We start from the raw sequence: 20,826 nt of genomic DNA, 5'->3' as shown, positions 1-20,826 counted from the left end.
GCCGTGCCCGCCCCGCGGGCGCCCGTGCCCGCTGACCGCGCTGCCTTTGTGCCCACAGCCGCAGAACGAGCACATCGAGCTCCACCGCAAGCGCTATGGCTACCGGCTGGACTACCACGAGAAGCGGAGGAAGAAGGAGGGCCGGGAGGCGCACGAGCGGTCCCGCAAGGCCAAGAAAATGATCGGGCTGAAGGCGAAGCTCTACCATAAGCAGCGGCATGCCGAGAAGATACAGATGAAAAAGACGTGAGTGTCCGCTTCCTCTCTGATGCCGTCCTGTCATCCTGACGCTTGAAGGCTGAGACGAGACGTTGATATTGTTACAAAGGGCTCGTTATTACTTGGGTCACATGTTACGGTTTTAAATAGCAGTCAGGCTGCAGGAGGATGAGGACTTAAATGAATGTTAACAGTTCCACTGCTAGTTCTCTCCGAGAGAAGTGTTGATGAGCAGTAATCGTGACTAATGTAATCGTGACAAAAAAAGTGAATGCATTTCCTTGGAGCATTATATCAGCTGCTGTGTTACTGTAGCAAGAGGCAGCAGGCGTTTTTTAATGGTTAATAGAAAATATACAGTAGCGTACACAGTATTTGAGCAGAAGGTGAGGCCTCTCTTCAAGGATAAATAACCATGTCAAGTATAGATAAATAGAAGTATTTTCTGTAAATTTTACCTGTTGTCCAGAACTTGAAATAAAAGCTGTTAACAGTCTCATTAGTTGCTAATGAACGTCATACCTGTTCACCACGTTGTTTTTGCTGGTTTCAAAGTCTAGATAGCTGTTTTCCTCTGCTACTTTTAAAGATAGTGGGTTTATTAACTAGTTTGTGGGTCTTTTCTTCCCCACAGTAAATGACCTCAAAATTAACAAAACTTGGCCCCTTTTACAAACACATATTCCTCACATATGTAAGCATTGGCATCAAATCTCAGAGGAGGAGTAGAATGTTATTTTTTTGTCACCAGAGAGGAAAGCTACTATCTCTCAAAGTGCTTGGTGTTCGCTTTAGGTCATTCAGAAGTTCCTTAAAGAGGTGCATGTCTTTCTTGAGTTCCTGTCCTAGTAGGAAATGACAAGATTAGGTGAAGATAGTAGTTTACCTTGAAAATTATTTAGTATTATTCCTTGAATATAAATACATAATTCTTTACAAATACCTCTTAAAGGAAAATTTGAGCAGGCACAGGAATCAACAGTCACTGTGCAGGCTGCCTGTTGGATTGTACTTCACTACTAGTTTGATGGTGTTACACAGCAGCCTTGGAAAGATTTTTATTGACACAGAAAAATTAAAGGGATATATCTAAAAATAAGTATTTTTTCTTGTGTTGTTAATATTGGTTTTCTTTCTTTGCAGCATTAAAATGCATGAGAAGAGAAACACAAAGCAGAAGAGTGATGAAAAAACACCCAAAGGAGCTGTACCAGCATACCTGCTGGACAGAGAGGGCCAGTCCCGGGCCAAGGTCCTGTCTAACATGATCAAACAAAAAAGAAAAGAAAAAGCTGTAAGTAAATGTATCAAAGTTCAGATACCTACAGTTACGTGTAACAATGACCACTTTGTGTTGCTGATGCCTGGTTCCCTAACAGCCTTCAAGCAAAGGCTAATTAAAGCATGAAACCTTGAGTAACTGCACAGTTTAGGACAATGCAGCATATGCTGTATCTTGATTTTTGTAACTTTTAAGTGCTAATCAAAATAAGTGGCTCTGAATTGCATAACAAGTATAGTCTACCCCTGTGCCTTACAGAAACTTAATTTTATGCTTTGGTTTTTCCCCTTTCATTTAACTGTGTGACATGTAAGAATATTGACCTTTTTTTTGTTTTACCCTCCTTCCAGGGGAAGTGGGAGGTTCCTGTGCCAAAGGTTCGTGCACAAGGAGAAACAGAAGTTTTAAAGGTGATTCGTACAGGGAAGAGAAAGAAGAAGGCATGGAAGAGGATGGTTACAAAAGTTTGTTTTGTTGGAGATGGCTTTACTAGGAAGCCTCCTAAGTACGAGCGATTCATTCGACCAATGGTAATGTTTTAGAGCCTTAAAGAACATTTAAGTGATAGTTCTTTTGATTTACTGCTTTGATTTTCTGTGGTGAGGAAACTTTCTTGTATGATAATGTACTTGATCACTACTTATGTAGAACATTCCTATTAGTTCCCTTGCAAAAATATAAACTTCTAATAGCATGGGGGGTGGGGAGATGCCTCTGTAGTCACAGTCTGTGTTGAAATACCTGCCTTTATTCCTGTAACTCAGATGATGCCAGTAAGTTAAAGCTACAGGCTCTCAAATTAGCATGGGAAAATGTTTATCAAAGGTACTTTGCATAGCTTTTAAAGCTGGAGGTGTCTTTTTCAAGCTGCTGTGATTCTCTGAACTGCAGAAGCCCACTCTGTTCTAGGACTTTGAATTCCCTCCTTTTGTCTTAGGTAATCTTGAAGCACAGTCGGGACTGTATGCAAGGGAAAGGCTGTGCCTCCAGCCTGACCTTTACTTACACAGCTGCAGGAACAGTGCCTGGGCTCTATCATCCTGGCAGTGCACAGGCAGAAGAGCTGGATTCAGTGATATAGTGTTATTTTTATACAAATACCCATTCCTGTTCCCTCACAGGAATCAACAGTCACTGTGCAGGCTGCCTGTTGGATTGTACTTCACTACTAGTTCGATGATGTTGCACAGCAGCCTTGGAAAGATTTTTATTGACACAGAAAAATTTATGGTACATAATGGTGAAGTACCCTCTATGAGGTGCAGGTCACTAGATAAAAAGTGCTACAGGAGATGAGTATTTCATATTTTGCCATACTTTCTTCATGGAACAGAAATTGTCCAAGGTAACAAGTATTACTCTTGGGCTACTACTGAAAATTGACATCCTGAAAACATACATGGAAAGCTTTATCTTGTCATTAATCAGATTTTAAAATAAGTCTGGCAATCTACAGTAGGCAGATGGCATTCTGTATTTTAAGTTGTTTCATTCTTCCCAGTATCTCTAAACATATAAAGATGAGGACATAATTCTCAAAATGTTTAACCATATCAGTTGTGAGAGCTTAAAGCAAATACTTACTCATTCTAACACTCTTTATCAAACAGGGCTTACGTTTCAAGAAGGCACATGTGACTCATCCTGAACTTAAAGCTACTTTTTGCCTACCTATCCTGGGTGTAAAAAAGAATCCATCATCTCCTTTGTATACACAACTGGGAGTAATTACTAAGGGTACCGTCATTGAGGTGAACGTGAGTGAGCTTGGCCTTGTGACACAAGGGGGCAAAGTTATTTGGGGTAAGTTTAGCTAGTTATACTGCAGAACTATTTTTTAAAGTCTTTAGTCTTCATTGCATCATGTATTGTTAAGACCTCAGCCTCTAGTAATAATTGATCCATTGTTAAAAGTTAGGTTTGGGCTGTAGCAGAAGCAGCTAACAGCAACTCTAAAAATACAAGCTTTAAGTGTTAATTTGAGGCTTTTATTCGCGCTTCCAAAATCAAATCAGATGAAATTCAGAACAAAGACTCAGCTTGTTTGCCTGTGTATCACATTGAGCAATGCCACAAGTCTGTAAAGACTAACCATGTGAACCATGAACAATTGAGATTTTGCACCTGGGATGGGGCAGCCATGGTTGTGTGTATGGGCTGGGGAACAATAGGCTGGAAAGCAGTGCCCGGGAAAGGGACCAGTGGGTCCTGGTCAGTGGCAAGTTGAACATGAGTCAGCAGTGCCCTGGCAGCCAGGAGGGCCACCTGTGTCCTGGGGGCATCAGGCACAGCATCACCAGCCGGGCAAGGGAGGGGATTGTCCCGCTCTGCTCTGCACTGGGGCAGCCTCACCTCCAGTGCTGGGGCAGCTTTGGGTGCCACAGGATAAGAGAGATACAAAGCTATTGGAGAGTGTCCAAAGGAGGGCCACGAGGATGGTGAAGGGTCTGGAGGGGAAGCCGTAGGAGGAGCAGCTGAGGGCACTTGCTTTGTTCAGCCTGGAGAAGAGGGGAGACCTCACTGTGGTCTTCAATATCCTCACGAGGGGAAGCAGAGGGGCAGGCACTGATCTCTTCACTCTCAGGGCCAGTGACAGGACTCGAGGTAACAGCAAGAAGCTGAGTCCGGGGAGATTTAGGTTGGATATCAGGAAAAGGTTCTTCACCCAGACTCCGGCTGAGCACTGGAACAGGCTCCCAAGGGAAGTAGTCACAACACCAAGCCTGACAGATTTTATGAGGCATTTGAACAATGCTTTCAGGCACATGGTGTGATTCTTGGGGGTGTCCTGTGCAGGGCCAGAAGTTGGACTCAGTGATCCTGATGCATCCCTTCCAACTCAGCATATTTTGTGATTCTGTGGTCTTCATAGGATCAGACTGACTTCGTTTAACAGAGGGGTTCACTTGGACAGTAGGAAGCCTAAGAATTTTTTTTTTAATCTATTCAGAACTCTAAATGGTCCATTTATAAAAAAGAGCTTGAATATAATGTTTTGAGAGCATAAGTTTACAGCTCAGTAGAAGGTAGATTTAGATTTCAAAATGCATTTGAGTCCCTATACTTTAGAGACTTGCTGTTTGAATTTGCAAATATAGGAAAACCTACTTCAAGGTTTTGTACACAATATATTCCCTTTTCTCCCTAGGGAAATACGCCCAAGTAACTAACAATCCGGAAAATGATGGCTGTATTAATGCAATTCTACTTGTTTAAATTGGATACCAAGCATTGGATATGGGCACCTACAAAAGAAGAGGACTTTACACAAATTTACAAGATCTTTGGAACCTTCAGCCATTCCAGAACAGTGACCCCGCATACTCACAAGCTGATGAGGAACTTCAGCCAGAAACAACTGCTCACATTTTTTTATTTATGTTTGGTCAGCTGAACATTGTCCAAATAAAGAGATTTAATTTTTATGCTTTGCTCATGTGCTATGGATTGGCTCTAAACCTTCTTGGTGGTTTTACAGTAGCAGTTTCCTTGCTTAAGTATGTTGTACCTAATTTAGCTCACATTCCCACTGATGGAAAATACAGCCACTGTCTCACACAATGTCCTGCTGTAATAACTAAATGTTCAACTAATAACTAAAGGCATGCTGATTTGTATTTCACTTCTGGGAAAGCAGAAGAGCTGGAAGGCTGCAGCTGGAATCCTACTGCAGACTGACATTAGAAATTAAACACCAAGTTTGATACTTGCCCCTGCAGAATCATGGGCTTGGGAACACGTGAGTTACATACGAGTGTTTGAGATTGCTTAAAAAATCACTGGCAAGGGCACCAGAAAGGAACAGATTTAATATTACGCAGCAGCGCAACAAAGCAAAGTTCACTCTACTACTTACTAGACAGTTAAGGCATGATATGGAAAAAGCAAGGCAACAAACCAAAAACCAAAATTAGTCAACTGAAACAGTTCCTGGTTCACTTCTATCAAGGGTGGGGGTGGGTGTGTTTAGGTGTGTGTGACAAAAGGATAGAAAGGGCAATGATAAAAAGGAAAATGGCCTAAAAGCCAAACAGCATTCAAACTTAACTGTGCTTAACTTACACCTTAAACTTCACTTATAACTTAACAATTTAGCAGAGGAATAACACTTAACAGGACTTAACCTAACTTATAGCTTAACAACTTAGCAAAAGAACACTGGACAACATTAAACTTAGCTTATGTCTTTACCTTACAGGCCTAACTTAGATATCTAAGGTACTTAAACATCTAAGAAAGCAGCATTTCTCCCGGATTTGCTGTAGCATATGCATACATACGTGCACACAAAGAATCAGTGCAAGGTACCTGTGAAACATTCCCCTCAAAGGCAGTGAAATACTCTGGATGCTTGGATGCTTTTGTGTCTCCTCAGTGGATGAAGGGTTGGGCCTCAAGGAGTGAGTATATCGGCCCAGGACTCCTCATCGTTCGGCAATCCTGTGACTACAGCAAACAAGATTTAGCTGGCTCTGAGAAGCCCCTCTGAGAGAGAGGTTGCTGGTCATAGCCTGCTGCAGTTCAGGAGAGCTCAAGGGGTTTTATTTTGGACCTGTGTTTATGGGCCGAGAGACAGTGGGCTTCAGTCATAACAATGTTTCACCCTGGCCGCAGTTTGCATCAGCACTTCCTCTGAAAGTGTTAGCACAACAATGCTACAGCCGTCAGGCAACAGAAACATTTTCCAAGGCTGTTTATTATGGAAACAGGAGCTTGCTAGCTCCTGATAAGCTCAAGAGGAGCTGAGCCCCGGTGCTGTTCAGTCATGGCTGAGGCCTAACAAGAACTTGTCAGATCGCAGTGTGGCCTGGAAAAGGAGTGGGGGATGCACCACCAGAGTGTGGGGTGAAAGATAACCAGAAGGGCAGCTACTCTCCACCTGCCCCCTACCTTGTGCCTTTCTCCCCTTTGTTTCCACGACTGCATTAATGGAAAGAACAAATGTAGGAGAGTGTAGCGTCTTACTTTCAAGCAAGAGAACAGTTTCAGTAAGTTTAAATGTATGAATTTAAAAGGACTTAAAGATACGAAATTTGAAAATGGTCTGACAGCCCTGATACTACAACTATTTGTAGCAATTTTGGTGGCTTTAACAAATATTGGAGACAAACTAAAGGTCATAAGCCTCAGCTGATCAATATATATTTAGCTTGCATTCTTGAAATAAAAGGATCAAAACTGGATTAAAAGATAAAGGATAAAAGATTCTAAACTGGAAGCTTTCAGCAATGCTGTATATAACTGCATTGGTAATCTTCCAGTCATGAATGTAGTGGTAAACAGAAGTATTTTATCACTATAAATAACCACACTCACCATTTTATATTCTTATTCTTAAGTAGTACTTCACTCATAGCCAAGGAGCTTTTAGCACTAATTACAAGTAAAATCCATATAAATTTCCTCCTGTTTATGCAGGCACTAGTCACCTACAGCAGGTTTGAGTATATTCAGGGGTGGAGATTCCACCACCTCTCTGAGCAACCTGATCCAGCATTTGACCACTTCTGATTTAAACTGGTTTTTGTTTAAATAGAATTTCTTATATTCCAGTTTGTGCCCAACTGGGCACCCCTAAGTCTTAATCCATCTTTATATCCTGCAGTGATGCATGGCCTCTACCTCCTCCACAGGCTGCTCTATGATCTCATTAGGTTTTTGCCTTGATTAATGATTCTGCACAGTTAAGCTCCCCTTGAGCTTACCAGAAACACTCCATAAACAGGAACTTCTGATGCCTAACCAAGGAGGGGCACAAGAGATGATCAACCATCCCCAATAGTCTTGGAACATTACGTACCTGAGCCATAGCCAGTGGTACAGTATTATTATTAGTGAACTTTTGAAGAATTGCAGTAATTACTTATGGCCAGGATGAAGATTAACTGATGTCTAAAGTCAATAATCTTGCAATCCTATAAAAAAATGTTCCTAAGTGAGGCCCTTTTAACCCTCCTGGGCCACAGCAGGCTCCTCTGAGTGGAACACTTCCCAGAGCTCACCAACTTGAGAGTTTGAGATACTCAGAGGACCAGTGCCGAAAGCTGATGATGGGGCCTGGGCTGATAGCTCCCCACACTGCTTAAGGCTCAACCCTCACTCCTTCAGAAATGCAAAGGCATTCAATATGAGTATTTCACTGAACTCAAGGGAAACTTTAGCAGAGATCTTTATCTTTGTATGTATCTATCTATCTATAGATACACACACACACATCTGTAAATTGATTTAAACACCCTGTAGCAAGTACAGTATAAGTGTTGCCATCTCAGACCTATAATTAAGTGATTGTTGAGTAAATCCCGGATGTTAAACTAGTCAATGATTAAGTTCTGCCAAGTCCTTTGCGCATAAACCACTAACAAAGTCCAGAACTAAGACTGGACTCTGTCACGCTCCACTGGGAGTTTGGAAAGCTGTGTTGTCCCATCTGTAGTTAGAAGGAAGCATCCAAGATTCATAGGTGCTTGTGGTTGAACAGAATGACAACGGAGGGTCCTCAAAATTCCATACTTAGCATGGAAATTGGCCTGTTAGCACACACAAGTGGGGTTTGGATAAAGGGTAGGGTGAAAAGGAAGAGAGAGATGGAGGGAAGATGGACAAGTGTTGAGCCAGCTGATGGGGTGTCCAGGTCCTGGGGCACATATGTACATGGGCTTTGTGGAGTCATGGGGGTACCTCAACACCATTCCTGTGCCTGTTCTGTACTGTGTTGTGCTTTATTTTCAGGAAACAGAACAAGGATGTTTGTCCTGGAAAAGTGATACCCTACTTCTGTATGACCCCTGTATGACTGTACTTCAGTCCGTGTCCTGCTCTTTCTCAGTGTGTAATTACCAACAAACCTTATCTTCTATGCTTCTACAAAATTAAGGGGGTCCTCTCTGAACCTCATGACTCAGCAGGAGGTCTCCCTCACCCCCTTTTGCATCCTCTATCTCTGTAAATAATTTTATATTGATCCTAATTCAATTTTCCTTTGTATGTTTCATCTCTCTAGTAAGTAATAGAGCGAATCTTGCTATAAAACTTTTTTAAGTCATGCTTTTGCATATTTATATTAAACCTGCTTTTGCTAATACCTTTGACAGTGATTCTTTAAGAAACCTAAACCACTCGTGGCATACACTCCCCTTCCACCAGGTATGTGTATGCAAGGTAGGACGCTCCTGAGCTTTCTCTTCTTCAGGGAGAACTGCTGCTCCAGCTCTTCTATCACAGGTGCTTCTCCAGTCATGTTTCAGATCTGCAACTCCAGCAGGAAGTCAAGCTAGCTGCTTTTTACCATCTTTGTAACTTCTCTTACACGATCTGACAGAGGAAGTAACTGTAACTACAACCTGTTACAAACTATTCCATTAGTTTAACACATTGCGCCAGTCCAGACTTAATGACTTAGTATGCGTTTTACTTCGTGTAAGTGACAAGTGATTTGAAAATAAGAGAGGGTCACAAACCAGTAAGTTATTTGCTTAGAGAGAGGGCATTTTGTCAGAAAAGATAAACCTCCATGTATTCTTATAAAGCAAAATTCTTGTTGCTTTAGTCTTTGCTGGACATTAACAACATGAAGAGAATACTTCAATTTCCTACAACTGTTTTGAAAATCTTTATTACATTTAGTGCTATAAATACATGACTTGTTGGCTGAATAACACAATCGCATTTAGGACATTTTAATGTACCACACTCTAGGGGAGTGTGTTACAGCACCTCTAGTTGGCTTGTCTACAGCAAACTACATCCTAAGTTTACATCAACCTGCATAACTGATATAAACAGCAGAATACATGCTGTAACATTCAGAAGAGCCTATTCTGCTGCTTTTTAAAAATAAAATCTGATGCATAAGATAAAGAAAATTATTTTCATTGACATGAGATTTTTAAATTAATAATTTTTGTAGAAAATAGGTTGTAAAATGACAGTTCCAGCAAATTGAACCACTTTGAAATGTGCTTCCTATATAGCAGAAAGGACCCAAAAACCAAGCAAACAATAATCACAAAATAAAAGTTTATTACTACTCCAAAACATTTCAAAAGCAGCAAAGACAGTACTTAAAAAAAGGAAAAATTAACACAGTAACAAGACCAATGTACAATACTATGCAATAGCAATACATCTTTAATAAGATTTATAAACAGGGTATCACTAGTTTAGAAAACATCTAACACCACATTTGTGAAAATAAATTTAGAAGTGTATCCCCATAGTAATATTTTAGAACAGTCACTTAGAAGCAAGGAAGCTGAAACTTATGCCTATTTGTTGCTAATAGTGTCAATGACATTGTAAATGATCAATTTGATTACTGACATTTACAAATTAATGGTACAGAAAAGCAGCAAGGTTGGACATAATTTGAAATAAGTTAAAGCACTTTTGAAATAAGATGTATACACTTTCATGCGAAGGACTATGAAACAGGAGAACAGCAAACAAGAATTCTGCATTAAATTAAAATTGACCCAGAGAGAATGTGGAAGAAGCAGTACGAGACAGACATTTGAACGAATATTGGATTCAAGTACAAAACCATTTACCATTTAAGTGCAAGGCTGAAGTCACAAATTAATGTTCTTTAAACTCTATTCCTAGACTAAATAAAGCTGAAAAATAATACTGCTTGCTTTCACTGTTCACACATAGTTCCACAGCATGTTGTAATAACATTTGGTACAAACTTGTATAAAGTTGATGTTTCAATCATTCGTTGCTGGTGCAATAAGATCTTAAAAATTATTTAAGAGTTTGATGTTAATAGGACAGTTAATAGTCCCCAAGGTAAAACACTCCCGTCAATATAGTTGTCAAACAAGTTCCCTTACATAAGTGTAACAGAATTAATAAGGTATTGAACTACTGTTCCTGTGGGACAATCAGTACACCAATAAAAACTATTACTTAAAGTCAGTATTTTGATTTTGCTACTCCGCATTTACTGGAGGAAGATTGATGCCAAAGAAGTTGTGGAAATAAAATGTGTCCTTTGGTTCAAAGTACTGCTGCGATCACTGTTAGAACAGTGTCCATTTTTCAAGACTGTACCGGTTATTGGAATTGGAATTGCACCACAACTGCCCACATTCTGTGTAAAAGTCTATATTCATCAGCTATTATGCCAGGTACCCTAGATTTATAAAGATACCTACTCAAGGGTATACTTTTCACATGTGAATTTAAGTTCAGTATTTAAAACTGACTCACTGAAATGACATCAGAAATGTTATTATTGTTCTCATTAGAAACCAAGACTATCCTAGTATCATAATCTCATAATATTTATGTATTTACTCTGCAAATGTCTCGAAAGACACTAATTGAAATTGTTCCAACTTAGCCATGAAAAGTAGAAGCCAGGTGAGTGAAATTACCTTCCCATGAGCAGTTTTCCAACCTCACAGGGACTATAAGTGATAAACATATATATCAAAAATCCACCTATATATCAAAAATGCACCTAGAAGTAATTGAAATTACTACAGCTCATAAGCAAAAGAATCCTTAACTTTTTCAAAGTGGATACATTTGTATCAATTGAAGGATTCAGAAGATTAATCTTCAGTAAACTTGTCCTAAAAATGGAAGATGAGTTGCAATAAACTGTATACAACTGCTCTATTTTAGGCCACAAGTCCTCAAAAATCCCCAATTCTTAGCTATGCAATAGATGTGTTTTCTAGCCACTTCTTTTTTTTAAACAATTAATCTCAGCAGTAAAAGAGAAGCCATAGAGAAGATAACAGAAATTTTGTTTTATATGCTTTATATAAAAAGCTTTATGAGTTTCAGAAATGCTTAAGGTTCACTTGAATATGTTTACATACAATCAGAAAAGATCTTGAATATTTATCAGTCATGGAGTTCATAAAGAGTATCTGTATGTATGTTGATAAGATACTATAGCTACATGCAATAGTTTAAGAAACCCAGATTTAAATCCGTAATCTCACGCACCCTGAATCTAGAGTTTAGGTAACACACATTTTTTTAAAAACTGTTTGTTTTTTTTTTCTATAAGCTGCCCTTAACAGACTAAAAAGGAGCATGGTACTTCATCAGCTGAAAAAAATAGTATGAATGTATCTTATATAGTTAAAATATCTTATAAATAGAGTTAAACTGTATAAGCATAAAAATCCAAACCCAGATTTTTACATTACCTTCATGAAGGGATAAAAGTTAAGACAGCATTGCAACTATTCAAGTGAACCTAGCTCCTCTGTTTTTGAGACACTGTGAAAGACTAGTTCACTCATCTTGGAAAAGGCATACACAGGACAAAAAGTGGTGTAATTTCCTGTTATTAGAATCATTGTTCTGTTATTTCTGAGTTTTTAGCCAAATACGAAAGGAGCTGCATTTATTGGAAAGAAACGCATAGCGAACTAAGGAGTAACTTAGGTATGTGTGACAAGTTAAATATATGGTTTGCCAAGAGAACCTCAGAAGGAAAATAAGCATGAAAAGTTTGGGTTTATTCCTGCCTGTATACAGCAAAGTTTGGTTGCTGCTTTTAAGAAAAGTCATGAACTGGGAAGCTATCATCCCAGGAATTACACTCAAGTTGGAAAACAAAAGTGGGAACCAGAAGTATTTGCAAGGTATCACCCACTAACTCCTAAAGGCATAGAAGTTTGGCAAACAAGCATTTGCTGAAATACCCACTAACACTCACACTAATGAATATCACAACCACCTGAAATGTCAGTGCTCACAGGAGTCACACACCTGGAAGACACAACATCTTAATAGTTACCCCACAGCACCAGCCAAGTATTTGGAAAACACAAAGAACCACTTCCATTCGGACCAAAACAAGATCAAGAGTTGTCATATCCTTCTCCTGTAATGCAACAAGTAATCAACTATCCACTCAACACATGCAAGTAGTTAGGAAGGCAGTTCAAATGATTCCATACGGAGGCTACATTCCATAAACTCTGGAAAAACTTGGGCTTACCAAAATGCTTGCTTCGGAAGCTACAAATAGCTTACTGCGTAGGCATCTCTTAATCTTTGCGCAAGAAATCCATTATCAGGAAGCTCTATGGCAGATACTGCACTGGGTTCTATTCAGCTGTTTCAAGTGATTCTCTCGAAAGACAAGCGCTGCTCACGTTGCATTGATCTACTGAGCTACACCTTCTTGTACACTGTGAGACCTAGAATGAAGAATCTTACATTCTTTTAATCTCTTAAGCCTGTGGGAAGGGAACAAGAAGCAAAGAAGGATTTTCCCTTTTCTCTTCAGTTCTCCTTTTCTTCACAGTAGAGAACACAAAGTTATCAAAAAAAACTATTATCTAGAGTGATGTCCAGTGACATGGAAGTCTATAGCAATATAAGGGACCTTGACAGGGCCAGGATTTCACACTGCATTTTAATTCCATGACTGCCACCTCAAATATACAAACTGTTCCCTTTGATAGCACAACTGTATTTATTCAGCATGTATCCATTATGAAGGGAGGAAACTGGCTATTTATTTTCATACTATGAATAAGTTCAATTTCTAGTGGTTAAATTTAAAAAACAAACAAACCAAAACTTGAGGAAAGGTGATGAACTCAAGAGGAAATCTAACCCAGAATTTTAAACAAATGTGTCCTGTGCTGGATATGGTGCAGTTACACCCTAATGTTTTACACAAAATAGCCTTCTTATAAATAGATGAATTATCGCTGTTTCATTTTTAAGCTGGCTTTCCTTTTTTCTTGGGTGGACCTTTGTAGCCTTTGGCCTTTCTTCGCAAGTTTCTCCGATCTACAATGGGTACCTCAATTTCTGCTTCCTCAGAGCTGCTGTCAGCAGCCCTCTCTGCCACTGTCTGCATGTAGTGATCCGTCTGCTCTGGAGACTCTTCTGAGGGCTCTTCCAACTGGTTCTTCTGTGCTTCCTGTCCAGAAGGCTGCTGAAAAGAAACACCCTCAAGTTCAACCATTACCAACGAGCTCTGACTCAAGGCAGCAGGGGCCTCCTGTGAGTTCTGCCCTGCTTCCTCATTTTGATCTTCTAATGAGGAAGGTAAGTTTTCAGAAACAGATTCTTCTGCTGATTCAGTTACCACAGAGTTGGGCAGGCCATTGTCAGAAGGCTCTTCCTTTGATGCCGATGCAGCTGCATCTTCAGTGCTGGTCTTTTCAGGTTCTTGCTGTTCTTCAGTGCCCTCCTTCTCTACTGATGTAACTTCCTCAGTCAGCATTTCTGAATCATTTTCATTTAAAACCTATGGGTGAAGGGTGCCAAGACAATCAAAAGGACAATTAGTTGAAGGTACAAGACACTGAACAACTACTGCCCCTAGCTAGCAACCTCAGAGGATACTTCAGCATTCAGTGGGCTTTTAATTCTACACACATAGCTTGACAAAACAGTCCTTTCCTCCTTTTTGCACAAGACTATTTTGTGACCGGCATTTGATATCCAGAGTTGCTCTCTGATTTTCAAATTATTCAAAATAGTATTGAGGTACAGAAAAAGCACTCTGATATGAATCTCAAGGAAAAAAATTATTTTAGACAAATGTAATTATCATTTTGCTAGCATATAATAATCTGCTTTTGCACTATAAATAAAAAACCAGTAAAACCTGTGTTCTGAAAGCAAAGGCATTTTAGCAGTAGATGATTATTTGTACACCTCGTCAGGCAAGAATTGCTAGACAAAATAAGTATGTGGCTTTTCACTCGAAGCAGTATTTTAGTGAGAAACAGCAGTTTCAAGACAAACTGCTGCAGACATATCTTTCTTTTGGGTATCACATGCATGTAAGTCCCACTTCTGCACATTGAGACAGAAATGTTAGTGTATTCTCTTTATGGATTTACATCATCTGGCCTAATTATTACTTCTCCCAATAATTTCATGCAATGTTAGGGACTACTTCCTATCTGTTTACTTAACAAAAGAAAAAAAAACCCTACAAGATACATACAATTTGTAGTAAAAATGACTTCACGTTTTGTTTCAGTTCGCTCACCTTCTCTGATTCAGTGCCTTCTGGAGGTTTTGCTGGAGCCTCAAGGATTAATGGAACAAACAGCGTTACGGGTTCCTTTCCTTGACTCTCAGACAGCAATTTTGATTCGCCACTTGGAACTTCATTTATTGTTTCGCCTTCAGCCATGAGTGAGGTCTTACCAGTTTCTTCTGCTACCTCACCATTAAGAGGTTCTGATGGCATTTCCTAAAAAAATAAGTCACATTTTTAAGTCAAGAGTATGCCCAGCTATTGTTCCCCAGCACTAATTGCCATATATGTGATCTAAATTTGCAGCTTAATATGAGAAGCAGATAGCTCAGATACCTAGAGCTGAGAAGGCAGAACTGAGAAGGTAGAACTTAATGTAGATTAGCTAACTTAACCAGAGTATTAGTTTGTTGTTGTCACCTGCACTAAATTTCTGACCATAGCTTACACTGTTAGGAGCCAAGACAAGAAGTTTTTGTGCATCTCGCATGCATGCTGCAGTCCCTCCTTGATCCCAACACACGTATGATCCACTTTCTCATCCACCAGTAAGAACATAAAAACCAGAGGGCATTGCTACGCACAAAGAATATTCAGAAATTTAAATTCAAGTTGTTAACAAGGTGAAGATAGAAGTTGGATTTAAACTTGATGTTTAAATCCAACAGGCAAGTTTTAAGTGGAGAAGCAAAAAGAGCCAAGAGAAGTCACTGAAGCATACCAGCTATTGACTTGGTCAAATAAACAGGTTTTTTATTTAAATTAGAGATACTGGGTCAGATCTTGACCTTATTCCAGTTCTCTGGAATTTCTTATTAGGAGAAATCAATGAAGAAAATTAGGATGGTAGACAAGTTAGAAACTCACCTTACTGAAGATCTATAAACTCTACTGTTCAAAATACGTACAGTGAAATATTCCCTGAAATTAATTCTGTACTAGCCTTAACTTTTCAGACACACTTCTTAAGAAGCACTGGTGCAAAAAATCAAAGAGCTGAGAGTTGCATGGAGCAAGGTAGCAAGGACCATATTTAACAGAAACTGTAGTTGTATTCTAAATTTATCTGCTATTGCTATTCCATCCAGCTCACCTCCGTCTCACTTTGTTTCTCAGAGGGCGACACATGCATCTCCACTTCTAATACAGACTGGCCCTCGTTTTCAACAATTATTTCCTCATCCTTCTCAACAGCATCCACCTTAGGCACTTCCACTAAGTCTTCAGAGCTTTCAGATGCAAGAAGTTCCGGCCTGTAGCAGGTATTAAAATACATCTTTTAGTGTGATACATCTAATTTTGGTGATCTCAGCAGAGAAATTCTTTCATGACCTATTATAAGGTGCTGTAATGCATGCTTGCCATCAGAAATACGGATCAAGAAAACTAAATGCATCTAAAAATGGCTAACTCCTCATTAGGAAAAAAAATGTCAACTAGAAAAATTGCTTTGGCAATTATAAAATGATATCTGTCTTACTTCCATTTTATGGGAAAGAAGTCTGAAATTTCTCTAAGTTTGTTATTTTAAATTTAGAAAGTATTGAAATATTAAATATTTGAAAGCCACAAAGGGGTAAGAAAAGCAGCAGCTTCTTTTTCCCCCCAACCCCACTGTAGAAACAGTTTCAAATTTAGGAATTATGAAAAACTATATTTGTATAATCATTGAAAATACAGATATTACAAAGACCATGACTGGAAAATAATTCAAGGCAATAAACACATTATGGGTGAAGAAGTTGCCATCAGCTAGAGATTACATTAGCAAACAGCTAAATATGAAGTGCTAATGCACTGCCCCACTACTGTAGGGTAATAGCAGTAACTCAAACATTCAGTTCTCATCTTTGAGATGACAAAATTTAGATTAACTGAAACTATTACATACAAGCAAAGAAAAAAGTACATGCAATCTATTTGCAGGAGTCTGCCTTGTGATCTCATAGTAAAGGCAGCACTGGAGGGTTTTGTCCTATGTGCCAGTCTTGAGATGAAGGATAGGAAAATCCATAGACTCCATAGAAAGTCCACAACAGAAGACCCTGTTTCATTTGTTGATGTGCATGGAAGGAAAGAACCAAGCTGATATCCTGTTCCCTTGCCTTCATTTTAGCATTCCTCTTAGCTCTGCTTAAAAACACCATGTAACATCTTGTGTAACAGCAACACCTCATTGACACAATTTTGCAAGGCCCAAAATTTGACATCCAGCATCAGGTAAGTCCTCTCCCATACCAACTAGAAAATCATTAGTAGTCACAGCATTTCTTAAGCTGTGGCAGCATCAAACGGTGCCACTTCACCTGTTTGAACCAGCTTAGGGAAGTACATTGACAGTGCAGTGCAGCAATACACTATCTGTAATTCCACAGAGTAATTTAAACACAAAAATTAGGCAGCACGTACCTAGCTGAAGGCCTCAACCTCACATAAAAAAACCCCACAACTAATTCTGCTTAAAGAAACCTAATGGAACAAGCTTGAGTGATTTCCTAGAAAATGATCAAGTTATCTTCAGTTTGTCAAAAGAGGCTTCGGGGGTTGAAGTAGGTTTCTTTGGAAAAGAATGAGAGGGAGACATATACACGGAGCAGGATGGGGTGGGCACAGTGTGTCTGAGGGACAAAGGGGCTATTTATTTACTTAAAATAGGTATTCTGAATAGAAGCCAGTGCAAATTATTACTCCAAGCCCTGTCCTGTAAGAACTGTTATGGTACACAAGTCATACTACTCCTCACATCCACATCTGATAATTGTTACACAGGTTAACATTATTTAAACTGGAAGTGGTTTTGTTTTGTTTTGTTTTTTTCAGGATGTTAGATCAGATATGATGGTTTAAAATATTGTCTGAGAAAAAGGCTTTACTTCGAAGACATATGGCTCCCTGTAACACTTGTTATTAGCTGACAAGCAGTAACCAGCTCCCAAACTGACCAGTCAGACCATATTTTACTGCAATATACCAACTGTAACAAGAAGTCAGGAAGGGGTACCTCCTCAAAGACCACACAGAGTATTATGGATACAAGTCCAGATATATTATCTCAAGAAACTATGCTGTGAATACAAATATTTTTACCATTGTACAGATTCAGTTAGAACACTCTCAGCCTCCACTGTTTTCCTGTTACTTCTAGTATCTACTAAGCCTTCACAGGTACTACATTTTGGTGCAATCATTCTTCAGTTGATGCCTCACTTTTCTTTCTTTCTTCCTTTCTTGTATCAGACTTTATTTTAGTAATTTCAAAATCAAGCAAGTAAAGTAGGAAGAATGGAGAAGAAATACCAGTTGCACACTGAGACACTGCTGTAGTTTGTGACTGCCCAAGCAACAAAGTAAGAAATCAGTAAAAACAGGCTCCAAGTACCTGCTTTTGGACACTTGAAGAGCACTTTCCTCATCTCTTTGGGAAGTCTCAGGTCCAGGTTCCTGTCTGTTTTTATTTAGCCTCTGACGCTTTAAATGACTGCTTCGTGTCCAGATGGAAACATGAGCTGTGTTAGGGTCTTAGGAGAATAACACACACAAAAAAAAAAAATTTCAAGTGAACAAATTCAGTCTAAGATATTCATATAACCTCCCCACCCAAAATAGTTCAGGAAAGGAACTGAGTGCCCCTAAAACAGCATTTCATTGTGGTACTTTTTTTCTGAATAGTCTCTTTACCAAGACTCATAACAATTTTATCTGAATTCCTCTTAAAGTTTAATGGGTTGAGTCTCAGCACCTTAGAGGAAAGCCTGTTTTTATATATACTTTACTTATTAATGAAGTAAAATGTAAAGCTGCAAAATAGCCTGCAAAATTATTGATCTACAGTAATTGCAATACTGATAATCAAGGTTATTTTTACCTTCAGATGTACTTGCATGGACATCCGTTGATTCTTTACCTTTTTGAGAGTCAGTCTGTGAAGCAAAAGCAAAGCTAATGTTATTCTAAAACTTCCTGAATTGACGAAAATAGCTTCATAATCCTACCTATGGCTGCATCTTCCTAAAGCACTATTTCATAGTAATAATCCTGTAAAACAGCAGCTACAATAATTCTTCATTTATATCTAAGTCTTCTGTCTCAACAAATTTAGTATTTTTTTTTAAATTTATCTTTATGTAATGGATGACTAGTTTTTCTGTGTTCTACTTTTGGCCTCAATGTAGACAATAAGATTTGAAAGTGACATGTCACTATAAACAATAGTGCTACCGAAGTTTTTTTCCTAACAGTTCTGTTTATAACAAGTGCCCATGTAATTCAATTATAGGAGCCTCCTTCTGTTTGTTTCCCCTTTCTGTATAAACCCAAGGGACTACACCACACTGGTTGGCAAAATTTAATTGCAAAGTCTTATTTTTATACTTGTATCCTATCTTATAGTTTTAGTTTTATCATTATATGCAACAGGATATGGCAAGCCATGTAAAAAATGGGAAAAAACAGAACTTGGTGATTCATCAGTAATGCAGCTTACATGCATAGTCAGCACAAGAGGCTGCTGCTTGGGTCCCTTGCCCTAGAGCTTTTTTGTCTCCTGTTTCTCCACACCATCCCAATACTTAAATTTTTTCTGCAGCTTAGCTGAGGATTCAGCACTTGATACACTAAAGTGAGTACAAGCTGTACACATTAAAATAAAATTATGTATGTTGGTTTTTCTTAGCTGCTAATAGTAATCTGGAACAGCAATTATCAGCATCCTGGTCCACTTCTCCAGTCTCACTTCCAGTACTGTGGAAGAAGGCCAGCAAAAAGTGGCAATGTCTACATTCTGCTGTTCGAAGTAGTTTCAAGTGAATTTTAAATACATAAGAATTTGTAGACTAACAACAAATGCTTCTAGAATCAAAACACACAAAATAGGAAGCATTAAGCAAAAAGTTGAACATTAAAGTTGGGGAATGTTTTTTCATGGTTTGGGGAAAGGTGGAGTATTTTCTTTTCTTAGATGGTCCAATAATTTTCAAACCATTGCAGAACTGCTTATAGATACTGCAGATGCCAATTGTAGAGCTGCCAGCAGTTTTACCAACCTATGAGGAGTTGGGGCACTTTGGTATCTACTGTCTTTTCCTCTGGAAAAAGGCAAGAGGCAGGGTTTTACTTCTTAACTCACAGCAACAAAAATCAAAAGAACTACTATCAATCTGCTATTTTCTGCAAGTATACCCATATATCTCTATAACCAAAACATGTTAAGTTTTTAGATAATTTCGCTGATATCATTATTGGAATCTATCTAAAACTCAGGGATGAGGTTAAAGACACTGTTACAAAAGAAAGATAACTAAGAGTTATTGCGTCTGATCATTGAGAGATTAAAACATCACTATTTTTCTGTCTATTTTGCTTTGGGAAATACTAATTTTCTCAATTGGGAAAACTTGACCTTAATTCCAAATCTAAAGTTTAAATATTAATAGCTGAGAGTATTGATTTAGCCATTATTTCCCATTTTTAATTAAAGCACTGACTTCTATGAAAGCATGGTTGTGTCAATAATACAGACAAGTCCTAAAGCACACAAATCCATGCTCATGGTATTTGGAGCTACAAATGACTGTCAAGCACATCCTGTGTGGCCTCAGAACACAAATGAAATAGAGGAAGAGCTTCATAATATTCAATGACCCAAATATATTCATGACCACACGTCCATGCGTAGCTGTAATCTGGTTGCTATATGAAATACAAAGAAAGCTGCAGTCTTTTTGTACGGACAATGTATAACTCTCCAAGCAAACTTAATATTTGTCATTGTATTGAACTGTGACATGGACACGTACCTCTAAAAACAGCCTCTCTAAACATTTTAATCTCAGAGACAGTTGAAATAATCTCCTTTACATAATCTGCTAGTAAATAGCTCAGATTGCAGGCGCTGACAGCTGTGGCACAGACTGTCTACGTGGTGGTAGCCCCAACAAAAAAAAAAAAAAAACAAAAAAAACCCCAAAACACAAACCCAAAACCAAACAAAGCAAACAAACAAAACAAAAATAGAACAAAAATACCGAAAAACTACCAACCCAGCTTAGTCATTAGCATTACATCAGTGGGAAGCATTACACCCACACAGAAAGCAACAAAACCATTTGTCTTTTATATACATTATGGTCCTGAGCCCATTCAATTATAATGATACGGGCAAAAATAATTTCTCATAACTTGTTTTTCAGTAACAATGCAATCGAAACAAGAGGTAACAGACTGTGTACCTACACTTAGCTGTGTTTCTACCTCAGTCCTTGGTCCACTTGCTTCAGATACTGCAGACTGACAAAAATTATCCTCTGCTTGCAAACTCTTATTTTCCTTCTTCAAGGCTTCTCCTGTG

The 20,826-nt window shown here is 38.7% G+C and overlaps 2 protein-coding genes across 4 annotated transcripts in view; one reads left to right on the top strand and one right to left on the bottom strand.

The window, feature by feature from the left end:
* Window positions 1-4: 4 nt before the first annotated feature.
* Window positions 5-4,929, top strand: NSA2 (NSA2, ribosome biogenesis homolog; the record flags this gene model as incomplete). Its single annotated transcript, XM_008638634.2, has 5 exons — window positions 5-246; window positions 1,363-1,513; window positions 1,852-2,031; window positions 3,112-3,304; window positions 4,650-4,929. Coding segments are annotated over 5 exons (834 nt in total), but the record flags the coding sequence as incomplete, so codon positions are not given.
* A 4,155-nt stretch (window positions 4,930-9,084) lies between these two features.
* FAM169A (family with sequence similarity 169 member A) overlaps window positions 9,085-20,826 on the bottom strand; it is a 37,342-nt gene continuing 25,600 nt past the window's right edge. For 2 of the 3 annotated variants that reach the window (XM_017740672.1, XM_017740673.1), the window contains exons 8-13: window positions 20,712-20,821; window positions 18,346-18,400; window positions 17,860-17,998; window positions 15,574-15,733; window positions 14,490-14,696; window positions 13,203-13,736 (exon numbers count right to left, since the gene is read on the bottom strand). In XM_017740672.1, the coding sequence (XP_017596161.1) occupies window positions 13,203-13,736; window positions 14,490-14,696; window positions 15,574-15,733; window positions 17,860-17,998; window positions 18,346-18,400; window positions 20,712-20,821 (1,205 nt within the window). Of the gene's footprint in view, window positions 13,737-14,489; window positions 14,697-15,573; window positions 15,734-17,859; window positions 17,999-18,345; window positions 18,401-20,711; window positions 20,822-20,826 lie in introns of all 3 variants that reach the window. The other variant, XM_017740671.1, reaches the window with a different exon arrangement.

This window comes from Corvus brachyrhynchos, unplaced genomic scaffold (assembly GCF_000691975.1).
Source record: "Corvus brachyrhynchos isolate BGI_N302 unplaced genomic scaffold, ASM69197v1 scaffold467, whole genome shotgun sequence".
In the NCBI taxonomy this organism is placed as follows: Eukaryota; Metazoa; Chordata; class Aves; order Passeriformes; family Corvidae; genus Corvus; species Corvus brachyrhynchos.
This window is presented reverse-complemented; position numbering and strand designations above follow the sequence as displayed.